Genomic DNA, 24,604 nt, shown 5'->3' with positions numbered 1-24,604 from the left:
GATTTAAAAAAAAAGACTTGCTGGCTACAGTTTAAAAATATTATTTTAAATTCAACTAATTATTAAACTTCATTTAATAATGAAAATAATAAAGAAAATTAAATATTGCGGTGCATTATTTGCTTTAGTTTTTTGTTAATATTGTCGTATTATTTTTAATTGAGTAATGCTTTTAGGACGGTTATATTTTCTGGTATTGTCTTTTTGTATGTATGAATATCCTTCATAACTCTGAAATTTTTTGCTCTAAAAATTCATTAATAAACAGGTAATATTTTTTAATGTTTTACATATTAAAACTTCATCCAGTAATATTGTATTATATAGTGTTTTTTATATTTTCCTTTGTTTTGGTCATTTATAACATTTGTGTGGTATTTCTTTATAAAGACTGGTTTTAAATCAGCATTATTTTATATTAACAGTATATAAATTAGTCGTAGATACAAACTAGCCAAAATTATTATTTTCCAGAAAAAAATAAATGTAATCGTTACTCAAAATTATAACAACATTATGTCATGCAGTAATAACATTCTATTTATTTTGAGGTATTTTTATTTAGTAAATTTCAAAAATAAGAATTCTATCTCCAATAATGTATGTTTTTATTACTCTATTGTCAATTCTTGGAAAAGAGCGAAAGAAGGGTCAGTTGTATTGAAATAATTAGAGATATAAGTGTGTATAAAGTGTTTTGTTCATTGATTCTTTTATTTGAATCCAATAAAAAAAATGTGTGTTGTGTGTTACAATATGAATTTGATGTTTAGTTGCCATAAGTGATGTCAGGGATTATGGAACTTTTATGATTGCTGTTATTATTATTATTATTAGATTTTAATTTAATTATGTTTCTGTATTATTTAATAGTAGTTTTTTTATTGCAAATTAAATTTTTACTTGATTTGTTGTTAATTTACAACAAAGTTATTGTTAATTTTTTTCCTTTAATTTGACATTCTATTTATAATTAATTGTAAACATGAATTAAGAAAAAAGACATTTTTATCTTCTTGTATGATGTGTGAATGAATTGAAGTGTGATTGGGCAGATGAATATCATAAAATAGTTAGTGCGTGATACCTTGTGGTGTTAAACGAGTGAATTTTAGTTTGTAGATAGAGATCTCTCCAAAAAATAAAGGACTACTTTATTAAACGATGGATTTTTTAAGTGGTCATTTTTTTGGATTACGATAGTGTTATTGAATTCGATTGAGATTTTACAACAATTGTATTAAATTAGAATTTTATTGTTGGACCAATGTTGCAATACAAATTGGAACTTGATTTTGAAATATTACTATTCTTATGAAAAAAAGTACTATAATGTAATGTTATTAGACTGCTTTATAATATAACATTTCATGAGTAATCTTTTTTATTTTAAAATTCTATTGTAATGCTCAAGGAAAAAATTATAGCATCTCATTTTAAAAAATAAATTTTTTGATTAAAAAATAATGATTTTTTTTATATTAGAATTTAGTTTTTATGATTAAATATCTTCTTTATTATCGTATCAACAACATGTTTATCATTTAAAAAGCTACATCGTTCTAAAATTTTCACATTTTTAAATGTATTATTGCTGACTTAAAATTTGAATTGTTTTTAAATATTAACAGTTTGGTTGCATTCTGCTGATTGTAAAAGTCTAATATAAAAGGTTATTTTTTTGGTATTTAATAAATCTACTATGTCAGAATGTTCAAGATAGAAAAGGTTTGTGGGTATTTATCTATGTATATATTGTTAGAACACCATTTTACAAAAGTCTGTTCACGTACATCATTTGAGATTTAAAAGAATACTGATTTTTTTATAGAAAGTAATGAGTTTATAAATCTGATAAATGTAACTGTGGCTAATTTTCCTAGTACATCTCTTTTAAAATAAAGTATAAAACTATGTCCAAAGTAGCAGTAACAATATAAAATTAATATAATAACACTTATAATATATATTTTTAATATATCATAATTATGATATATTAAGTTACATAAGTGACATTAATTTGATCATAAGAATAATTGTTAAATAAATGTTAAGCATACATATTAAATGTTAAGGCAAATTTTATTAAATTTAATTATTTTTACTCTTGTGAAGGTGTAAATTTGTAGAAAGTGTATCTTAAATAAAAATTTGAATAGTTCTGTTTCTAATCAGTATTAAAATGGCATTTATATATTCATCATTCATTACGCTTTGGTTAATTATTTATTATTTTATTCTTTTAAAATTGAAAAATAATTTCTTTTATATGAATTTCATAACTATAATAGTATTGTGTTAATTTTTATTTTCATTTCAATCCCTTGCATTTTTTCAATTTCATACTATTCAGAATATTTATTTAATCTTTTTTTTTTTAATAGCTTAGATTTTTCATATAAGTTGTGTGTTACACAAATATAAAATTCAAATATAAAATCCTTGTATACATAAGATAAAAATAAAATAAAGTTTTCTTGTTGTTAGGAAACATACCACACATGGGGGTTTCTACAGTTTTACATCTCAGAAACATGTATCTATAGAAACAGTAATGATATTAATTTACAATGAATTTATCTCTACTCAATGTGAAGTACGGGAAGTCATAGTAGAAATTAAGAAGGCCATATCTGAAAAAATTGATAGATCCACATTGGAAGACTGTGGTGCACTATTAAAAATAAGATTCCTTATCAGATACACATAAATTATTTATAAAAAGTAGTTTATAAAAATTTAATACATCTTAAATTTTTTATTTACTTGTTTTTAAGAAAGTTTGTTATTAGGCTGTGAAAAATACAGAGTTGCCATAACTAATCATATGAATTTTACATAATGATTATTTTACTACTGGAAAAAAGTAATAGATCACCTTACGTGCTGAATTTATATTGATTGTTCAATAGTTTAACTTAAATTACTTGAAAATCCAATATATTTAGTTTTCTCCACAATCCCTAGTGGTTCTTATCCTTATCACAAGTTTCATAACAACCATTCTTTTACAAAGTCAGACTGTTACCCGTGTCTAACTCCCAACATGGGAGGACCAGAAATTTTCTCCCTTAGCCAAAAAGTCTCTGCTTTAAGGTACAAAAACTCATTTTTTTGTCTTTTACATCCTGTTGCATAACAATCTACATGCAGTCGTTCGTTGACTCTGAAATCAAGATCAAGGATCGTGGATAAGAATTTACCGACAAAGCTGACAGCTACCTAGTAGATGGTTCTGTCTCATTCAAAATTGTAAGCATTAATCGACATTTAATGGTGGAATCTATCCGATATCAATTTATCTGTGATGCCTTTAACCAACCTATTTTAATGTACTGTTTTTAAAATAATTCTTGGAATCCCCAAATAATTTCTCTCTTTATAAAATATGTTATATCACATACTTGTTTTAAAAAATTGTCTATGAATGTACTTTTACAATATGTTGCACTGCCTATGCATTATTGATTTATAATTTGAAAGTATATTTCATCAGTCTAATTTTTATTTTATTTTTTTTTATAAGAACTTCTTAGTTAAAAGAGATGAAACTTTGATTTTACATAAGCTTTTTGCTAAAAAATATGTAATTTATTTCAAGCATTAAAAATTATTATTATTAACAAATAGAATTAATAATTTTTAACGATAAATCTATAATTAAAATGAAAGTTTTTAATTCAAAATTAGGAAAATTTAGTGTGTTGTAATAAGCAATAGACAAAAACAAATAAAAGAAAAAATGCACTTATGTAACTTCTAGAAGCAGATTTCCAATTTCCATTGAATATCTGTAAATATGTATTAACAAAATGTTTAAAAGTGGTATAAGATGAAGGAACTTACTTGTAAGGAATAGTGTGGTTAGGAACTGGTGAGTGATAATTCAGAATTCAAAGTATGAAATATGAACTTATTAAAAATTCATTTAATATAATATCATGTTTTTAACTGTTTTGTATGACAACTTTTTCTTAACATTACTCAATTTTTCTTTTATACTCTAAACAACTTGGAATTTATCCCAGCTTTACACTGCTGTTTCTCTGGAAGAACTAAGGAAGATTGGTTTTTGTATTTATTATATAATGTAATAGTAAACTTTTATGCTTCAGCTGTTTAACTGAAGTTTTTGGATCAAAATATAATATTTTAAACATAATTCAGCACATACACATAAGTAGTTCACGTATTTTGAATTTTTCTTATCTATAAACTCAATATATAACATTTTACTATACTTGTTTCAATTACTTGTTTTCAAAAATATTACTCCCTAAAACTTTTACTACCAATTTTAAAACTGAAACTTGTAATTTTTTGACAAAATTAAAAATAAATAAAAACTAGTTATTTCCACTAATGATTTTGATTGATAACAATTGCAAAAAAAAAATTACAGTGCAGTTCTTTAATACATTTAGCATAATGTTCAAAATTATATAATACTTTTACTAATTTTCAGCATGTTGGTTGATTTTTAACAAACTGGTTTGGTTTTGAGTGATCATAATTCTCCTTTAATCATGTAGACTTTCATTTGATGCTATTTTTATGATCTCTAGTATAGAATTTATTAGTATAAATTTTATTAATTTGCTCAAATTCTCAATTACGTTGTCGTCATATTTTATTTAATATTGAATTTTAATGATTACTTAAAAATAAATTTGTTTTGAATTTTTATTATAATTTCAAATTATTACTCATCTTTTTAATTTGTCTCTATATTTATTATATATGAAATCTTAATTACTTGTAATCTTTGTCTTCCTATATAATTAATATGTTATTTATTAATAGGTTACTTAGTTTATCTTTCTTATCTGTTAAAATTTGCTTTCTATTGACTTCTACGTGATGTATATTATGTGAGCATTTAGAAAATAAGTTGTATCTAAACAAAATTATACATAGAAAAATTATTTTTATAATTGTTTAATAATGAAATTGTGAAATAACTTGTATTTTCATAGAGTACCGTATGACAAAATGACAAAAGAAAGTACATGACGACTTCAAACAAAAATAAAATCATTGCTAATATAGATTTGATGCTAAACTAGGATTCTGTGCGGATATCCTCTGGAATTGTTTTTTTTTTTTTATTATTTTAGATGGGTATATTCTTTGATTTTTCTAATAAAAATTTTCTAAATATGTTAAAAAATTATAATTTTTTATCAAATATTTTAAAATTTATCTCAATTTTACCAGATATATTTCCAGCGACTTCTTTAATACTGTTCAATAAATTTTATTAGTGTTTGAAAATATTCTGTAATATCTAGTGCACATGTTATTTTTCATTTCAATTTGCTAATAAGTGATGTTAAGGCATCACGTGCGTAGATGTTCTGTTATATGTTCATTGTTTTCAAATCTGTTTTAAAAAAAGTTTTTTAAAAGTGTAATATTAGAAAACTTATTTGTAGGTGTGTGTAAACATTTCTTTATATGTATCTTTTTTAATTGATGAAGTCAGTGAGTTGCTGTAAAAAAAAGTAATATGAAGTAATTTTTGTAACGGTAATGGATTAATCTAGTTTTTTTATTATATTAATTATCAGTTAATTTTGTAGTAATATTTTTGCTCAAATAATTTTAAAATATAAAATGAGATCGCTTTAGTTTAGACCGTAAAATGAGCAGACATTGTATTATAATTTTAATATTTATCAGTAGAATATATTAAAGTAATAATATATGTTCTGAATGTATTAAAAGAAAGGAAAGTTTTATAGAAATTAGTGCGTGAATACTTATTTTAAATTTAATAATAGGTTACATTAAATTGTGCCTTCTTATCTTCTTCGTAATATCATGTTTATCTATCCGATTAATTTTGAGTATGTTTACTGAATTGTAAGATGCAGTTGTTACCATTTATTAAATAATTTTTGTTTTATATATTTATAAAATTAAACATTAATAGTTTTGTGCAGTCATTGTTTGTAATTGTATATTTTAAAAAAATATTAGAAAATCTGCATTAACGAAAAAGTAAACATGTATAAAATATCTTATTAACCGTTTTATTTTCAAAAAAAGATAAGAAAAGAAAGACATATTCTTTTGTCTTGTAGGTTAATTTATGTTTACGAACAGGTTATCTTGCGAGATTGTTTAGCATGTTGGATTAATGTTTTTTTTTTGAAGTTAATGACAATTTAAAATTCTGCACTGTCTCTTCATAAATATATCAACTTTTTAAGTTTTCTGAAAACATAACTACCGTATTTTTAAATTTAAATTAAATGCATTTATTACATAAAATATATAAAAATATTTAAAATGAAAGCAGATAATAAATAAATCCATTATTAGTTTTTTTTTCAAAGTAAGAGTTAATTTTTTTTTTAGAGGTAAATTTATGGTAACTAGACATAAGAGTTGGTGCATGATCATCATTATCTTTCTATTATAATTATGAAGCATTTCCCTATACTTTTTTTTTTAATTGGAGACATAAGTTCAATATATTTTATAGTTTTTGTGAATTGGTTGTTAAGAATTTTGATGATGGCAGACAGTTCTGCTGTCTTTTGTAGTGAACATGATGAAAAAATATGGAGTATCCTTTGTTTGTTAAGGAATAACAAAAACGTTTTTGTATTGTGGGTTTATAAATATATTTTTATTCATACTTACGTTAGCCCGTATTTTATTTTTTTTAAACATATAAAATAAGATGCTACAATTTAATAATAGAAATGAAATATAACATAAAAAAGTCTATAAGCACACATCAGTATTCTTACCTCTGTATAAGATGCAATTATTGTTCATAACTGTTAGTTTGCAGTGTTAATTAGATGTAATAATGTAATTATTATTGTTACATTCAGTTAATTGTACAACCCTAGTACTTAGATGTTAGAGGACCAAAATTTGTTAAACATAACCAAATGTAATATTAAATAGTTTTTATTGAAATAATATATATATTACAACTGAACAGGATAATAGATTTAAGGATGTAAATTTAGCTGGGACTGGTGGGAAAAAAATTAATTATTATATTAATTAACCCCCCCTGTTTTGGAGTTTGTGCTTAATGATACAAATTGCTAACAAAAAATTTTTCATCCATTGTACATTTGTACATTCATTCAATAATTATTATTTTTTAGCTTTCTTTCTTTCCTTTTTATTTTGACTTTATTTTCAGTGGAAGAAATTAATGAACGTTCAATTCAAAGCTATCAATAGTATGTTTTTTTATTGTTTTATTTCAATTAAACCAGCAGAATCTCTTCTTACAAAATATTTCAGTGTGTACCTGAATTGAATCTATAATTCTAGAGCTGAATGAGTTTCAATACCAATTTATTTGGAGTAATGTAGTTGTATTCCTTTTTTTTAATTTTTAGCAGTTAACTAGTTTATTCTTACTTATATTTCTACTTTTTATTTTTTTATAACTAAAACAGTATTGTTATCATATTCTGTAATTTGCATTATATTTGGAAATCTTCCGTTACAATGATTGTGCTTTATTTAACTTTGAGTCGCTTCTGTTAACCCACAATTCATCACTGATAATTTGAAAATGGTTCACTATTTTTAAGATATTAAAGAGGTCACTAGGTGCTGAACCATAAGCCTGCATTATTTAGTCAGATGATAGCAGCTTTGATCAAATTTGGCAGAGTTATATCTTAAATCTAAATTATCTACAAGAATTAATAGAAATAAAATAAAGGTCTTATTAATGGCATATAAGATGGTTATTTTTATGTCCAGTTTTTGCATGATTTTACATATTTTTTCTTTTTTACTGATTCCAAGTCTCAAAATATTCAACACTTTTTCATGACCATTATTATAACAATTCAAAAATTTGTACCTCTCAATGAATTGTTCACACCTTCTTGATAAATACTCATTATAGACTGCCTTTAACTTAAATGTGTGTGTGCATTTTAATCCCAGTGTTTTTGAAAATACAATGCAGATTTGTCGATCAATTCTTTCAATATAAACAATTCAAAGAACACTGAACAAATGTAAGAACAGAGTACTACAACAAACTTTATAAGCTCAGGAGTTAAAAGTGTTTATGGAATATGTTCCGTAGATACTACTTGCAGTGTTATGAAATTGGCCTTAGTAATCTTCAATTGATTGTTATATTTTCTGTTTTTAACACATAATTTGTTTGTGTGGTTTTGAGGAAGAACTAGTGAAAAGAGAATATAAATTTTTACCCTTCCTAAGTGAATAATTTCCAATCTAATGTACAGTGCACACACACACACACACACACACTAAATTTTATAAATATATTTATATTTATAAAATTTAATTATTTTTACACACATGATCAGATTTATATTCATTTAGGTACAGAATTTTTTTATATCAGCTACAAGTTAGGGATAAAAGTACGTCACTAATAAGACTGCTACTGCAAATAAAACATAACATATAGTCAATGATTAATCGATTGATAGATATAGTTCATCAGAAATTAGTATATTGGTGACATCTAATGGCAAAGTGATAGATAGTCTTTACTGTTAGATGTCACCATAAATGGCCTTTCAAAAAACATTGAATGCTTATTGTTCAGATACTATTTAATTAATGAGAAAGATTTAATAAGCAAATATAGTTTGTAATTTTCTATATTTAACAGAAGAGTATTGTGAATGATTGTTGTTGGTGATTTTTTCATACAGTTTTAAATTTGAACCTTATAAATTCTTATGATGTGTACCCTTTATGATTTTTTTTTCTGAAGTGTTCGATTACTACTCTTTATCGCTTACCATATATTAATTACAAAGTTCTTAGTTTACAAAAATGGTTATGATGTTATAAAATTTGATTTATTATTTGTAATTTCTGATTTAATTTTTACAGCAGTAAAAAGTTGATTGATATTTGTAAAAATGATTTTTATAATGTTGATGTATATAATTTTATTGTTGAAAATTTAGTACAGATATTTGTATTTAGCACAGAAAAAATGTGTGATGTTTTAATTTAATATGTTGCGTTAATTATTTTGTTATCCGATACGATTATAAAAATATATCAGGACATTGTTTGGTGCAGTATTTTAAATTGTATTTACATTCCTTTGAATTTATAAATTTGTTTGCTTAGTTTTTAAGAGTTGTGTACAGTTATTATATAAGTAATTGATTGCTACCTTTATTACCTATTAAATAATGATTAAAATATTTGGTCCAGTAATGGAGTTTTGCTGACAAGTAGAACCACTCCAGGTGTGTAATTTAATGTGTGGCCTTAGATGAATAACTACCAAGAACCAATGTTTTCCTCACTGGACCCTGTATAGTCATTTCTTAGGTATTGTACAAATTTTTATTACACTTGTATTGAATACAAGTTCCAAAAACAAAACTGATGTATCAGTTTTTGGCATGAATAAAGAATATCCAGATCATTAATGTATTTATTTTATTTTGGTGGGGTGGGTTTGCATATTATAAATAAATTTTCTTTACCTTCACCCTTTTATCCAGACCAGAAGTTGTTCATTACCATACATTTCAGAAATTATGAGCTCTGAGGATTGACCACTCATTGTATCCAGATTTAACTAAATCTGATACATAAAACAGTTGTCATAACTCTGCACTCAATTAATTGTTTAGCATGCTCTTCTTATAAATTATTCTACACATACATACTTTTACATTTTTTTATTATGTTGTTTATAAAAGATTCACGAACAAATTAAAATTATTTATACAAAAAAATGGTTGTATTATAAGGTATAAACAAAGAAAAGCTCACCAACTTTTTATTTTTACTGTTTAAAAGCTTGTTTTTTTCACTATCGAAGCAAAAAGTATAAATTCCATTATTTTGTTATTCATAAAAACACTGTTATTGTGGACAATGTACATAAAAAAATCTTAAAATTTAAATATACATCACAGATGTTATGAGTAAGATTTCCTTACTTATCAGCAAGGGATAAATATAAAAATTAAAAAACAAGACTGCCAAAAAAAAACATTGCTTATTAAAATAGGATAATTAAGGAGCATGCGGGTGGCAATATTGTATACAGTATAATTTTTTTTTAATTTATATGAACATATATGAATTTATACATATATACACATATACATATTTATGTAGCCTACGAACTCCCAGTAATGTAGTATCACTACCGGTGATTCCAATGCAGGTCATACTACATCTAAATCAGGTTCAGCTGTTGAGCTGCTACAGTGGACTAAATATACATACATACATCCTAAATAAATTACACTTGTTTTTGGGAAGTCTTGTAAAAAGACCATAGATGGCATTCATGGTCATGTAGAAGCGACAGATGTCACCTCCTCATAACCAAAATAGAAGTCATGGTTATTTCACTCAATAGTAACTGTGAATGCTAAAGACGTGTAGTGGTCTGTAGAAAAGAAATCGAATGCAGTTGTAAAATATAAATGTAGAATATGATATATTAAATCATCACTGTTGTCATGACCTGCTATTTGTGCTTGCTATAAAAAGTTTATTTAAGATCACGGGAAGTATTAAACACAATAAAGGTTACAAGCAGGCAAGTGTATCTTGATGAAAATCCCATCAGACATTTATTTGTGATTTGCACTAGTTGACCAACAAACATCTTGTGAATTACGAGGTCTGTAAATAAAGTAACAAGAATGGTTCATAAAAACTTTTTATTTACAATACATGGACTTTATCGGTTTGGAATAAAATAACTTTGTTAATTTACCAATATCTTCTCTCACTTTTACATATGGCTTATGCATATTCGTGTGAAATAAATATAATTTATAATATGAGTATTTCATTGTTAGTTCATATATGTTATTAATAAAAAATTTCATTATTTGTGTATACTGCATATACGTTATTATTCACCATTAATAATTCATGTAATATTGAATAAAAACTTTGCTTCCATCAAGCATCCATGCACTCGTTTTTATCAATTTTCATAATCAAATGGTGAACGTAACCAGATTTTTGACTCAGAAACTGGCATAATCATTTTCAAAAACAAATATTTCGTGCCAAGCAATAGAATAAGTTTTCCAATTGACTTCTTCACTAAGCTGAATTTGAATGGCTCAGCAATGTGTTAATTATAAACATGCAGATGAAACATCATACTAGTTTCTTTAAATTAAAAAAAAAAAAATGTTTTAAAAATTTTATATGGTATTTATAAGGAATTTTTGCTTTATTAAGAAAATTCACTTTAATGGAATTTTGATTGTACAGCAAACTATTTACTAATCAATGATAATATTTTTCCTTAATGTATAAGAAATCAAAACATATCTGTTTAAAGACTTTGAAGAGAGTAAGCTTGGTACAGAATATATCTCATCTCTATATACCTAACTATACAATTCAATATGTGTATTTTATTTTAAGGAAAAAAATGACATTAATTGCTATTATCATATCCATTTAGAAATGCCAACAACATACAATAAATCGTCCCTGTTATTCTTAACTTCAGTATTTTATAGGTAGTAATTTGTTGAATGTGATTTTAGCTTATTTCTCATTTTTCAATATCCAGGATTTGCTCCCTGAAATATTCAAGGTGTTGTAGTACCATTGGATATTAAGGGATACAATTTATCATTTTACCTGGTATTTTTATTAAAAAATAACACTGTTACTATCTTACTGTTGTCGATTTGCTTTAGTATGTATTAATTGCATTGTCCTCAAGATCTACACGCTTAATTAATGAAAAGTTATTAAGGACTTGGTTTAAACTTCAGGTAAGCTTCATTAGAAGAATTTGAGGAAGATGCACTTCTCATTTTCCTTTTTGGATTTGGGCATACTAGGTGTGTTTCCAATATCATAAAATTAAAACTCTTCATACAGTTATTTAGGTAGTTTATAGTAAATAAGAAAAACTTATAATGAATTCTTGTAGCACTGGTACTAAAACAATTACCAATTACACACAATAGTGTTAAATTATATTTTCAGTATTCTTATGATAAGAATATCTATATCTCTTATTGTAATTTTAGCTTTGAATGCAATGTAATAATCGATAAGACTGGCACTACAATATGGAAAATCAGGTAATTGATTAAGATTAAAATATTTGGGAAGCAAAAATTAATTAGAAGAGCAGAAAAAGAATGGTTAAAACAATTTTAAAGAACTCATGAAACAACAAAAGGAGAAAATGGATAGAAATACTTTGTTTGAAACAGTTGTAAGATTTAAAAAAAAAGTAATTGTAAATAGATATTTGTAAACTGTTTATTCTTATACCATTGCAATAAGTAGAATATTGCTCAATTTCCTAGAAGAGATAAATTTAAGAATATCTTCAGGTTTTTTCATCGTGTGGAATCTCTCTTGGGATCAGGTTTTGTAAGATAAACTGTAAAACTATTAGTTTGATTATACATGAAACAATATAATGTCAAATGAATAAATAATAAATTATGAACGTAATGTTTTAATAAAAAGAAAAGTTACCCTCATCTCATTAAATTTGTTATGTAAGTCTTTAGCTGGAACATCTCTTAAACATTTAACCATTACTTCTGAAGAAGCAGTAGAGCAATTGAATAATTCCACTCATTTCTTTGTGAATATCAATGGATTGATTTTTTTTTCGTTTACCCAGTTAAATGTAGCTAGCTATAACACTAATTACAATAACCTTATGGAATAGATCTGTAATTACAGAAAACATGTATTTTTTTTTTGTCTTCAGTCATTTGACTGGTTTGATGCAGCCCTCCAAGATTCCCTATTTAGTGCCAGTCATCTCATTTCAGTATACTCCTACATACTACATCCTTAACAATTTGTTTTACATATTCCAAACATTGCCTGCCTGCACAATTTTCCCATCTACCTGTCCCTCCAATATCAAAGCGACTATTCCAGGATGCCTTAATATGTGGCCTATGATCCTGTTTCTTCTTTTAACTATATTTTTTCAAATGCTTCTTTCTTCATAAATTTGCTGCAACACCTCTTCATTTGTCACTTTATCCACCCATATGATTTTTAACATTCAAGTATAGCACCTCATTTTAAAAGCTTTTAATCTTTTCTTCTCAGGTACTCTGATTGTCCAAGTTTCACTTTCAAGTAAAGCAATTTTCCATACATATACTTTCAAAAATATTTTCCTGAAGATTTTAATTATATTTTTGACTGAAAGCTCGTTTCGCTTGTGCTATTTAGTATTTTATATTGCTCCTGCTTCGTCCATCTTTAGTAATTTTACTTCCCAAATAACAGAATTCTTATAATCTTACGGAATTCTCCATAATCTTTTCTCTTCTTGTTTTTATATTCAGTGGTCCAGTCTACATTATTTCTACTAAATTTCATTATTTTTGTTTTGTTTTGTTCTTGTTTATTTTCATGCGGTAGTTTTTGCCTAGAACTTCATCCATACCATTCATTGTTTCTTCTATATCTTTTATACTCTCAGCTAGAATTACTATATCATCAGCAAATTGTAGCGTCTTTATCTTTTCACCTTGCACTGTTACTTCGGATCCAAATTGTACTTTAACATCATTAACTGCTAGTTTTATGTAAAGATTTAAAAGTAACAGGAAAAGGGCCCTTGTCGGACTCCCTTTTTTATTTCGGCTTCTTTCTTATGTTCTTGGATTATTACAGTTGCAGTTGGTTCCTGTAAATGTTAGCAATTGTTCTATCTCAGCACTTGAACTCTAATTTTTTTAAAATTTTGAACATTTTATTGCAGTCTATGTTATCAAATTGCTTTTCTAAGTCTATAAATGCTATGTATGTTGGTTTTTTCTTTAGTCTTCTTTCTACTATAAATCTGAGCGCTAAAATTGCTTCCCTTTGTCCCTATAATTTTCCTGAAACCAAACTGGTCTTCTACTAACATGTCTTTTTAGGAGAAAACATGTATATTTTTAAAAAATGTTTTATGACCAAAACATATTAAGTATATAAATAAAATAATTATTACTATGTACTTTACAAAATTATTTTCAAATTGTATTATTATCATTTTTTATATCTATCAACACTGATCATCATCATGACCAAAAAATTGCACCATAATAAGTATCACCAATATATATATATATATATATATATATATATATATATTTTGGTGCATAATAAATGTAACAAAATATAGAGATAATAATTTAAATAATAAATAGTCGGTTATATTATTTAATGTGTGTGTGGGAAAATAAAATATATACATTAATAACATTTTAATATAGTGAAATATAATTAATGTCATTAAAAATAAAGATAAAACAACACTACACTAGGCAAGAGGAGGAGGTTGTTATTGAGGAGCATTTCCATGTAATTAAATAAAATAAACAGTTGTATTTAATGTGTGAGTGTGCGTGCGTGCATGGGGAAATAAAATGTAATACTATTTCCAGTGCTGATGCATTGTAAATAAATAAAAATTAATAAACAAATGTTAAAAAAATAATCCTGTATTTAAGAAACTAATAAAAATTGATTTTTAAAAAAAAGGTGTTTCTAATGAAATATATTACTTTATACAGAAAAACTAATTTGATTTTTCAAATGTTACCAAAAAGTATTTTATGTGACAAGATAAGGTTAATCAAAATAATTTTCTTTTTTTTGTAATTTAAAATTTAATAAAAAAAAATATTAAAAAATTATTCTTTAATTAATATGGTGTGCATTTTTCTAAGGAAAATATTTCAAATCCTTTATTTAATATAATAAAGTTTTTATCATAGAACATTTTGGGAAAAATTGTGTAGTTTTTATAAAAAAAAAATTCATAAGTATTGTATAGTAATAAATTAAACCATCTTTCATAGAAATAATTAACAGTAATAACTTTACATGAAATTACCATTGGAATAGAAAACAACTGATTAATTAAAAATAATTTTTTATTATGTTTATAATAAAAATTATATAAAATGTTTGTTTTAAAAATTATTATTATTTTTATGAAAAGTATTTACTAAAAAAAATTACATTATACAGAGTGTCCCTCGAAGAAAAGGAAAAACTTTCAGCACGTGTGACTGTTGAAAATAATGAAAAAAGTTCATGTAAACATAGGTCTGGGAATGCTTTGTTTTTGAGATATGGCAAGCAAAAGATTTCGCCCAGATTTCAGCTCATCTAAAAAAAAAGAAGCTCCTTGTAATTTTTGGACACAAATTAAGGAGTAAAGTTGGTGATTTCTTATGTAATTTGAGGTGGGAAATAGATTAAAACAGGTTCCAGAATTATAACTCCAATAGTTTTTTAAATATCAGACATAAAACACAAAATTCGGTAACGAAAAACAAGTTTGTTTTTAGGTTTGTAGTACAGTAGCTTTGTTAAATGACTAATAAATGCGAAAGATTTAGTGGTAAATCTAGTACAGAATTTTATTATGAGAAAATTAATATAGATGTAGCCAATAAAAAGTAAATAAAAACTTTTAAAAATTGGATTTTTGTTGAAGCGAAACAGATGAAAAATAAGACAGAAAATGGTATTATTCTTTCCGTATCGAATTATTATTCTTTCCGTATTATGATCTTCCGTATCAGCATTTACGAACTAAAGGGTCATTTCCAATGTGTTCATTTTCTGTCGAGAGCCAAGTACATCATTGTGTTAATGATGAACTTCGTGTGATTCAGCATAATCCAGGCACTAGTACAAGGTGAATTTCATGTCGCACTAGTTTGTCAAAAAATAAAATGCGGCGCCTATGGAAAGAAAATCTTTATCCTTTCTGCCTGCAGAAGTTTCAAAATTAGCGGCCAAGAGATTACCTTCAGCGGTTAAATTTGTGTCATTGGGTTATAGACATTGCTGATAAGGTAGATTCAATTTTATTTACTGATGAAAGCACTTTATGAGAAATGGAGTCTTCAGTTCTAAAAATAGTCATTTATGGAACGAAGACAATCCACGCGGTACTGTGGAAACTAGTTTCCAACATAGGTTTCACATTAATGTTTGGTGTGTTATTATTTATGACAAAATTCTGGGACTGTTTGTTTTCAATGGAAACATAACAAGATATGTGTATGTTAATTTCTTCAAAAATAAATTTTTGAAGAAATGAAGGATGTAGAAACTAGATTGCAAATGATTTTCCAGCACAATGGTGCAATGCCACATTTTTCTTTAGTAGCTAGAAATCAAACTGAATGCTAATTTCTTAAACCGGACTGAATGTGATGGATCAATCAATTGGCCACAACAGAAAAATGACAACTTTTTTCTGGACTGATTCATTTCTATAACCAAGAAGATAAGAAACCATTTTGTCTGTTACGTAAATTTGATTCTTAGTAATTAATCTCTTTTTAATATTTAGTGCATGACGTCTATATTGGATGGGTGTGGTATATTTTTATTAAAGATAAGTACAAATATTACATGGAATTAAGAAAAAAATTGTAGAAGTATTTTTGTAAACATACTAGGAGCAGTAAAAATAAATAGATCCTACTCAGTTGTGGTTTTTTTTTATTTTATTATTCCTTACTATCTGAGGATGTTATGTAATTATTTATATGGTATGAATTAGTAAATTATATTTTCTCAGTATACCTAATCATTTCATGAAAGCTTTTTGTAATGTAAGTGTAAGATTTAGTTAGTTCTTATTTAACTATCAGCATTTTTGATTCTGAAATACATGTACATATACTTTCATGCAGTGAGCATAAAGAGGGCTGAAATGTATTGAATAAACATATTGTAGCATTACTGTTCATAGATACGTAAGAATATAATATATTTTCCAGTTGTAACAGTAGTTTGTTTTGTAGAGGAAAATAGTACTAGTCGTAATGTAAGGAAGTAATCTAAAAGAATTTGTATTGATATATACCAAACAACACTGAATAAAATACTCAACTTATTAACTGTGTGTTTGAATATTTAATGGTTTTTGTCAAAATTAGTATGTTTGTACATTTTATAATGTTTAATTGTGTTGATATCGTGGTTTTACATTCCTGGCATCATACCTCTAGAGTTATGCTGCAAGAAGGAAAGTACTGTTATCATTAAAAAATGTAAGTATGGGCATTTCTCGATGTTTAATGACCCAAAAAAACAAAAATTGGGGGTAATGTTTGTACATATGTTGGCATGTTGAAGTTTAATAACTTTTCACTGGATAAACCAATTTTTATGAAATATGTATATGTGAGGCAATTTGTTGGTAAATGTTTGGGATCAATTTTTTTCTTTTTAACCTCCGGGACCACCGTTAGGTACTGTGTCAGAGGGTGAAATGAATGATTTGTAGCGTGTGTGAAAATGACATTCCTGACTGGGATTTGAACCTGGAACCTCAGGATGATGAAAGGCCGCGAGTGGTAGCATTTCATCCTCTGAAGCGATATCTAATGGTGGTCTCAGAGGTTAAAAAAAAAATGTTTGGGATCAATATAAACAGGCGGTGGAGTAAGTTGTTTATTAATGGTCAATTATCTCAAATTTTTGCTAACGTAATCCAACTTTATATTACGTTCAGTACATGCGTTCATAGTTATTTTATCATTTTTAAAATAATTCTGCTCCCCAAATTTTCTTCCTTCCCCAAAAGTTGAAGAAATTATCATCTTTTTATTTATTATTTTATATTTTTATTTTATTATATTTTAATTGAAATTTTTTATGCTTTCCTAGACATAGTAGTAGTGCAAACAACCACAAAAAAAATACTTTGAAAGCAATATTGGGAGTAGTGGAGCCCAAAGTTTAAAATGTTGATTTTTGGAATTTTTAAAAAATGTTTGATTTATTTATATTTCTAGTAATAATATTACAATAAAATTTCATCATAATTCACCTCACCTCCAAAAAATAAATAAATTTTAGGAAAATTTTTATTGGTTGTACATTTTTCAATGGACTTCTGTTTTTGTTTCTTCCTTTTAACACAGTAAACGTACACAGATCAAAAATGTTTCTTGGGATGTGATTTTGGGGGTGGGGTAACAAAAAAAAAAAAAAAAAGTAGATTTAAAAAAATTTTTGAACTTATTTCATGGGATATTATATCTTCATTATACAGAGTCATTCACATAAGGGATGTTTTTGAAGTTGGTTGTACTCGGGCGTTCGTGGTGGGAGGGGCACGTGGCTGGTGTCTGACGTTTCCTTTGTTCATAGCATTTACATTTTAGTCGTTGAGATGGAGCCGTGGACGCTAGACCAACGCCTGTACGCGTATGACAGTTTTGTGCGAAATGACGAATCCGTAACTGCTGTTCAGCGAGATTTCCGCCGTCAGTTTAATATCCATCGTAATGCAAGTGTCCCTTCTCGTAACACAATATTGCGATGGGTAAACAACCTTCGAACAAGCGGTTCAATATTGAAGAAAAAACCACCAGGTCCCCGATGAACTGCTAGCACTCCGGAGAACATCGAACGAATATGGGAAGCCATTGTCAGAAGCCCACGCCGCTCTATTCAGAGGCATTCAGCAGCGCCTACAAGATAGCCGTGTAGATAGACAGCTACAAGATAGCCGTCGTGCAGCAGTTAAAAGAGCAAGATTTCACGCAACGATTACAATTTTGTCGACAAATGCTTACCATTTTTGAAGAAAATGAAAATTTGTTATTTTTAATGAGTGACGAAGCCCATTTTCATCTGAATGGCTTCGTCAACAAACAGAATTGCCGGTATTGGGCAGAAAGAAACCCACATCAGCTTTACGAGAGATCACTTCATAGCCCAAAGGTGACTGTCTGGTGTGCAATAGGAAAGGTCGGTGTTATTGGACCATATTTTTTTGAAGAAAATGACGCTCCGTAACTGTTACAGCTGATCGTTACATTGCGATGTTGAATACGTTTTTCATCCCTGAGTTACGAAACCGGGGAATAGATTTTCAAAATGTGTTATTCCAGCAGGATGGAGCTACAGCGCACACAGCGAGGGCAACGATGGCTGTTCTCCGTAACTTGTTTCCGGGACGGATCGTTTCCAGATTCGGCGACATTCCTTCGCCCCCTCGGTCTCCGACTTGAGTAGTTGTGATTTTTTTCTGTGGGGGTTTCTGAAATCGCGTGTGTACGGCAATAAACCGCGTACATTGGAGGACCTAAAGATCGCAATTCGTCATCACGTCACCCAGATTGATGTAGACATGCTGCAAAGAATTGAGGCCAGTTACCGTGAAAGGCTACAACAATGTATTGCCCAAAATGGACATCACTTGTCGGACATAATTTTTCGTTCATTAGTAAGTAACAAATGCTTTGATTTAACAAGTGTTTCAGTACTAACAAAACTTTTTTAAATTAAATATTCAATTTTTTATGATTATTTTAAAAACATCCAGTTCCCGTGAATGACTCTGTATTATATTGCTCCAACCAGTTTTCCAGGTACTGCTGGGTTTCGGTGTGTGCTTTTAAATTAGCAACTGCAATCACTGCTACTGACTTATCAGGCCTGACAGCTGCAGATGTAGAGTAATATAGGTGTAAATGTACAGGTCTTGAACAGTGTCATCTACTCTTGAACAAACTCAGGTCAATCGCTACTGAATCGTATGGTTAATTGAAACCCAACCACCAAAGAACACCAGTATCCACAGTTTAGTATTCAAATTCATATAAAAGCAACTCCCTTTACAAGTACTTAAACCTTTCTTTTTTATCCTGTTTAGCCTCCGGGAATCACCATCAAGTATTACTTCAGAGGATGTATGAGGATGATATGTATGAGTGTGTAAGTGAAGTCTTGTATAGTCTCAGGTCAACCATTTCTGAGATGTGTGGTTAATTGAGACCCAACCACCAAAGAACACTGGATTTAGTATTCAAATCAGTATAAAAGTAACTACTGCCTTTACTAGGATTTGAATGTTGGAACTCTCGACTTCAAAATCAGCTGATCTGCGAAGACACATTCACCACTAGACCATCCGGTGGGTTACAAGTACTTAAACATTAACTCTCAAGTTTGAAAATCAGCTATTTTGTAATGATGAGTTTTACCATTAGACTAACCTGTTATTTTTCCACTATATAAGAAAAAGTAATGATGCCACAGAAGTACAACAACTTTCTTGACAACTTTTTTATAAACTGTTGAATTTACACATAGTTTTTGGCTTTGAGTGTTTCATGCTTCTGTGAGGTAATATGCAAAATTTGATTCTCTTTTGTGTTGTTACTGTATATAATTATTGTAATCTGTGGGTGAAAGTGCATTCTTTGTATCCAATGTTTATTTAATGCAATCACAGCAGTTTATATACTGTGTATTACTATATCAGAAAATTATTTTTGGTTTTATTCATGTTACTAATTACTCTTTGTAAAGAAATATTAATCTTGTTTGCTCTCTGTAAACAAGATGTTCTTGTATGTTTTTTTTTTAGTAATTTGCTATTTATTTGCCACTTATGTTCATAACTTCCAAAAGCTATATTCGGTTGAATTTAAAGAAACTTGCTAATCAGATTAAAATTATTTATCATTTATTTTGGTTAATGGAACTTCATACATTAATTTTTACAAATTGCTCTCTAAGATCTAAGAGATGTATCTGGAAACTTCTCGGCCTGACAGATAAAACAAGATTTGTCAGAAATCTAAAAAAAAATGTTCAAAGTGGTCACCTTGCAATTTGACACATTTAGACCAACTTTCTAACCTTTTAATACCCCTCATTACAATGTGATTTTTCAGGTCTGCTGAAGTTAATTAATCTAAAAAAGAATTTGAGGAAATTAATTCATCGAAGAATTCTATTTTGACAACAGCTGAAAAAGAAAAATATTTTCAATTGTAGACTAGGCAGATGTCAACAAAATCATAATGAAATTTTTCATCAGGTAAAGTAGCGATGGTTGATTAGATTTATATAATATAAATAAATAATACAAAATTATCATTGTAGACATATATTAATTTGACTGTGAATTCTATGTATTTTATAAATTTACTGGAATTTTTTATTTATAATAATTATAAATAATGTGATTTAGTAAATCGTACTAAAGTATTGCATAAAATTGCTGATTTAGTAACAATTTATAAACTTGAATGAAGTTTTTCTGGAGATAAAAAGTTGTGATAATTTGAAATTCTTAATAATGTGTGTATGTGTATGAACATGAGGAAATGTGGATTAGTTCACATAGTTACATATATAGAGAAAGTGGATTCTTATTTTTTATTTAATTGTAAGCAATTATTATATAATAATAATAATAATATAATGTTGGGTTATATTATCTATGGTTAAAATAAGCAATTACTGATGATAAAAAAGGTCAAAATACTGACTGATAATGACGTAGCTGCCTATTAAATAAAATTTTTATTAGTGGAAATCAATAAAATAAGGTGATTATGCTAAAATAAATATATATTTTCTTTCTCAATACTGTTGTGCACATGACCGACCATAAATATGTTCGACATTCATTTTAAATTAAATGTAGTATTTTTATTGATCATTACCATTTTATTAGTATTATTTATACCTTTATCTTATGAAATAACAATTAAAACACCACAAGGTAAAATTAAAGGTTTTTTAAAACAGACATTAAATGGTCGTAATATTCAAGCTTTTCTGGGTGTACCTTATGCCAAACCACCTGTAGAAAATTTAAGATTTAAGGTAAGTGGAACGTATAAAAAATTCATTTTTTCATTAAAATATTTTTTTCATTTTTTATATATAAAAATTTTGTATAGTCATAAAATAATATTTCTATTCATGGAATGCAGGCAAAATTAAGAATTAAATATTATTTATTATTATTATTATTTAAATTAATTTGTTTCATTTATTTATTTATTAATATTATTAACAAAAGCTTTAAATTTTAAGTTATAACTTACATTGTACTTAAACTTATGCATTTTTCGGATTAAAGCTGTTTAAATACTATGCGGTTAAAAATAAACAAATTTTTGGGTTAATTTATAGAAAAAGTGACTCTTCATCAAGTTATACAAAAAATTATAATACTTTACTATATCTGTTTTTTACAATATATATTATTTATAATGATTAATTTTCTTTAACATCCTCATAATTAATAAAAACATTTAAAAATTCTACCAGTTGCTTTGCATGAAGAAGAAGAAAGAAAGAATTTTTTCTAAATAAAAAAGTGTATTTCAAAAAGTGTGCAAGCTTGTAATCAGGGAACCAGACAATTTTAATTGTATTTTAACAAATTTTATTAGTTTCATTAAAAATTCATTGGGTTATGGATAAAATTCCAGCTTTTATAAATGAATATAATTTGTCAAATATTAGTGTTCAAACTTTCTAACCCGTTTTGTTTAAAAACATCTGACATTATTGTAGTAATATTAAGTGTTTTTTATGGGCTGCAATACTATTTCAAACTAATTAAATGACTAATAGACTTATCAAAAGTATTTGGATTTATGTTATCGATTATTAGAGCTTCCCATGGGTTCATCAGCAGTTTGATTCTTAGATTGTATGATTATTTAACATTATGATTATCAGTAATTATAAATCATAATTAAATAAATTCAGTTTATACAAACTGGTTTACTAATGTTTTAAACTGGTTTACTTAATGTTTTTGTTGTTAACCAATCACTATAACCTTCTTCCCAGATGGCACTCACGAATGTATCTGTATCTGAAGACAAAAGGAATTGAAAATTCTACGATAGCAGTTTAAAAATTATTCACTGAATGGATTGTAAACATCTAACTTTAAATATGGATAAAGTTGTTGGATTGTGCTTCTCAGATGAAACATTGCTCTTAGAAAATTAAATATGTTAATTTATCCTTCTGTTGATGTTTATATGAATGCGCAATCTTTGCTAAAAAGAATAGTGACTAATTATTAAAAAATAACTATATTCAACTATAGCAAACCATACAGTAGAACTGTTTTATAGAATAACTCAATACAATCCTTCAGCTGTTGAGAAAGGGCTTTATTTACATGTACATAAATATATGCTCAAAATCATTTTCAATCACGTCTTCTAAAATATGAATTATTTTGTAGTTATTTTTTGTATTTAATAATTTCATATAATGTATTTTCTCCATACTGTTTCATTTATTTTAAATAATTAATATAACTCATTGGACTGGTCTAGTGGTTAACTTGTCGTTGTCGATCAACAGTTGATTTTCCAAGTAAGTTTTTGAGGTTCAAATTGTGATAAAAGTTAGTTACTTTTATAAAGATTTGAGTAATAGACAGTTGATATCTGTATACTTTGGTGGCTGGGATTCAATTAACCACCAGCCACCAATGTCTCAGGAATGGTTGGCCTGAGTCAGTACAAGCCTCATCCACATGTCATACATATCATCCTCATCTCATTGGTTATTGTTCACTAGTTGAACAGATTGCAATATATGCATTAGGAATATTTAAAAAAAAAAAAAAATTATTGACTTTAATCACATTTTTACCTAATAATTTATGTTACAATGTTGTGATTAATGCAATGTATTAATTATGTACTGATGAGAATAAATGATTTATTTATTTATTGGTAATGCACTATTAACTATTATTATTATTATTATTATTAATACTTCTCTTTAAATGTATTATACATTTTTATATATTAAGCAAATGATTATGTATTATAAATAAGCTAACAATTACAAGATAAAATTATTTTAAATGAAGCACGCATTAATTACTTTTACTATAATTAATAACTATTAGTAAAATATATAGTTTTGTATTTTGGTTTTTGTTTTTTTTTGCTGAATTCGTTTATTTACAATCAGCTTCTATATTAAAGCTATAAGTAAGTTGTACGGCAGACTATCAGTTGAAAATCCAACAATAATCCACAACGAATACAAAAAACAATTAACATGAATAAACACATGATAATTACTATGAATAAATGCTAGTAAATATGAAATAACATAATATTTGGTAGTCTTTGAATATAATTAAATATCTTCACACCGTTAATGAAGTCGGATATGTAAATAAAACATTAGTTTTAAATAGAACAACCAAAGGTAAATAATATGTAAACATTCATAAAAATGAATAACACAAAACAAAAATAATTACAAAGTGTTATCTCCAACAAACCGAATCATCATAACTGTCCATCAGTCAGATCAAGCACATGGAGTCTTTTCAGCCTCCTAACATTGTCAAGTAAATGCAAAGCTAGATGATTAACATGCTTCACAACCTTGACACATATCTCAACTTTTTCTTGAACATATGGAATGCCTATTTAATCGTGGAATTCAGTATTCCTTGTGAACCATGGGGCTTGGGTTATGTTTTGTAGTATTTTATTCTGGAACCGTTGAATGATGTCCACATTGCTGTTACTGGTAATGAACCAGATTCAATTCTGTAAGTTCATATCGGCTTCAAGAAAGCCCTGTAAAGTAGAATCTTACTGGATAAAGAAAGTTGAGATCCCTTACCCAATATCAAGTACATCCTTTTTAAACTTAATGTCAAGCAACTTCCTTTTCTTCCTAACACGTTCTCTCCAAGTTAAACGATGATCAAGGTAAAAGCCCAGGTACCTTATGTTACTGGCATATGGTATTCTGACACCATTTAAATAAACTTCAGGGCAATCTTTTCTTCCCATCGTAAATGTTA

At 27.0% G+C, this 24,604-nt stretch overlaps 1 protein-coding gene across 1 annotated transcript in view; it reads left to right on the top strand.

The window, feature by feature from the left end:
- The first annotated feature begins 21,358 nt into the window (after positions 1 to 21,358).
- The window catches only part of LOC142318963 (carboxylic ester hydrolase-like), a 40,929-nt gene continuing 37,683 nt past the window's right edge, over positions 21,359 to 24,604 (top strand). The window contains exon 1 of the mRNA XM_075355678.1: positions 21,359 to 21,621. Coding sequence (XP_075211793.1) covers positions 21,409 to 21,621 — 213 coding nt within the window. The 5' untranslated portion in view covers positions 21,359 to 21,408. The remainder of the gene's footprint in view (positions 21,622 to 24,604) is intronic.

Source organism: Lycorma delicatula, chromosome 2 (assembly GCF_047948215.1).
Source record: "Lycorma delicatula isolate Av1 chromosome 2, ASM4794821v1, whole genome shotgun sequence".
In the NCBI taxonomy this organism is placed as follows: domain Eukaryota; kingdom Metazoa; phylum Arthropoda; class Insecta; order Hemiptera; family Fulgoridae; genus Lycorma; species Lycorma delicatula.
This window is presented reverse-complemented; position numbering and strand designations above follow the sequence as displayed.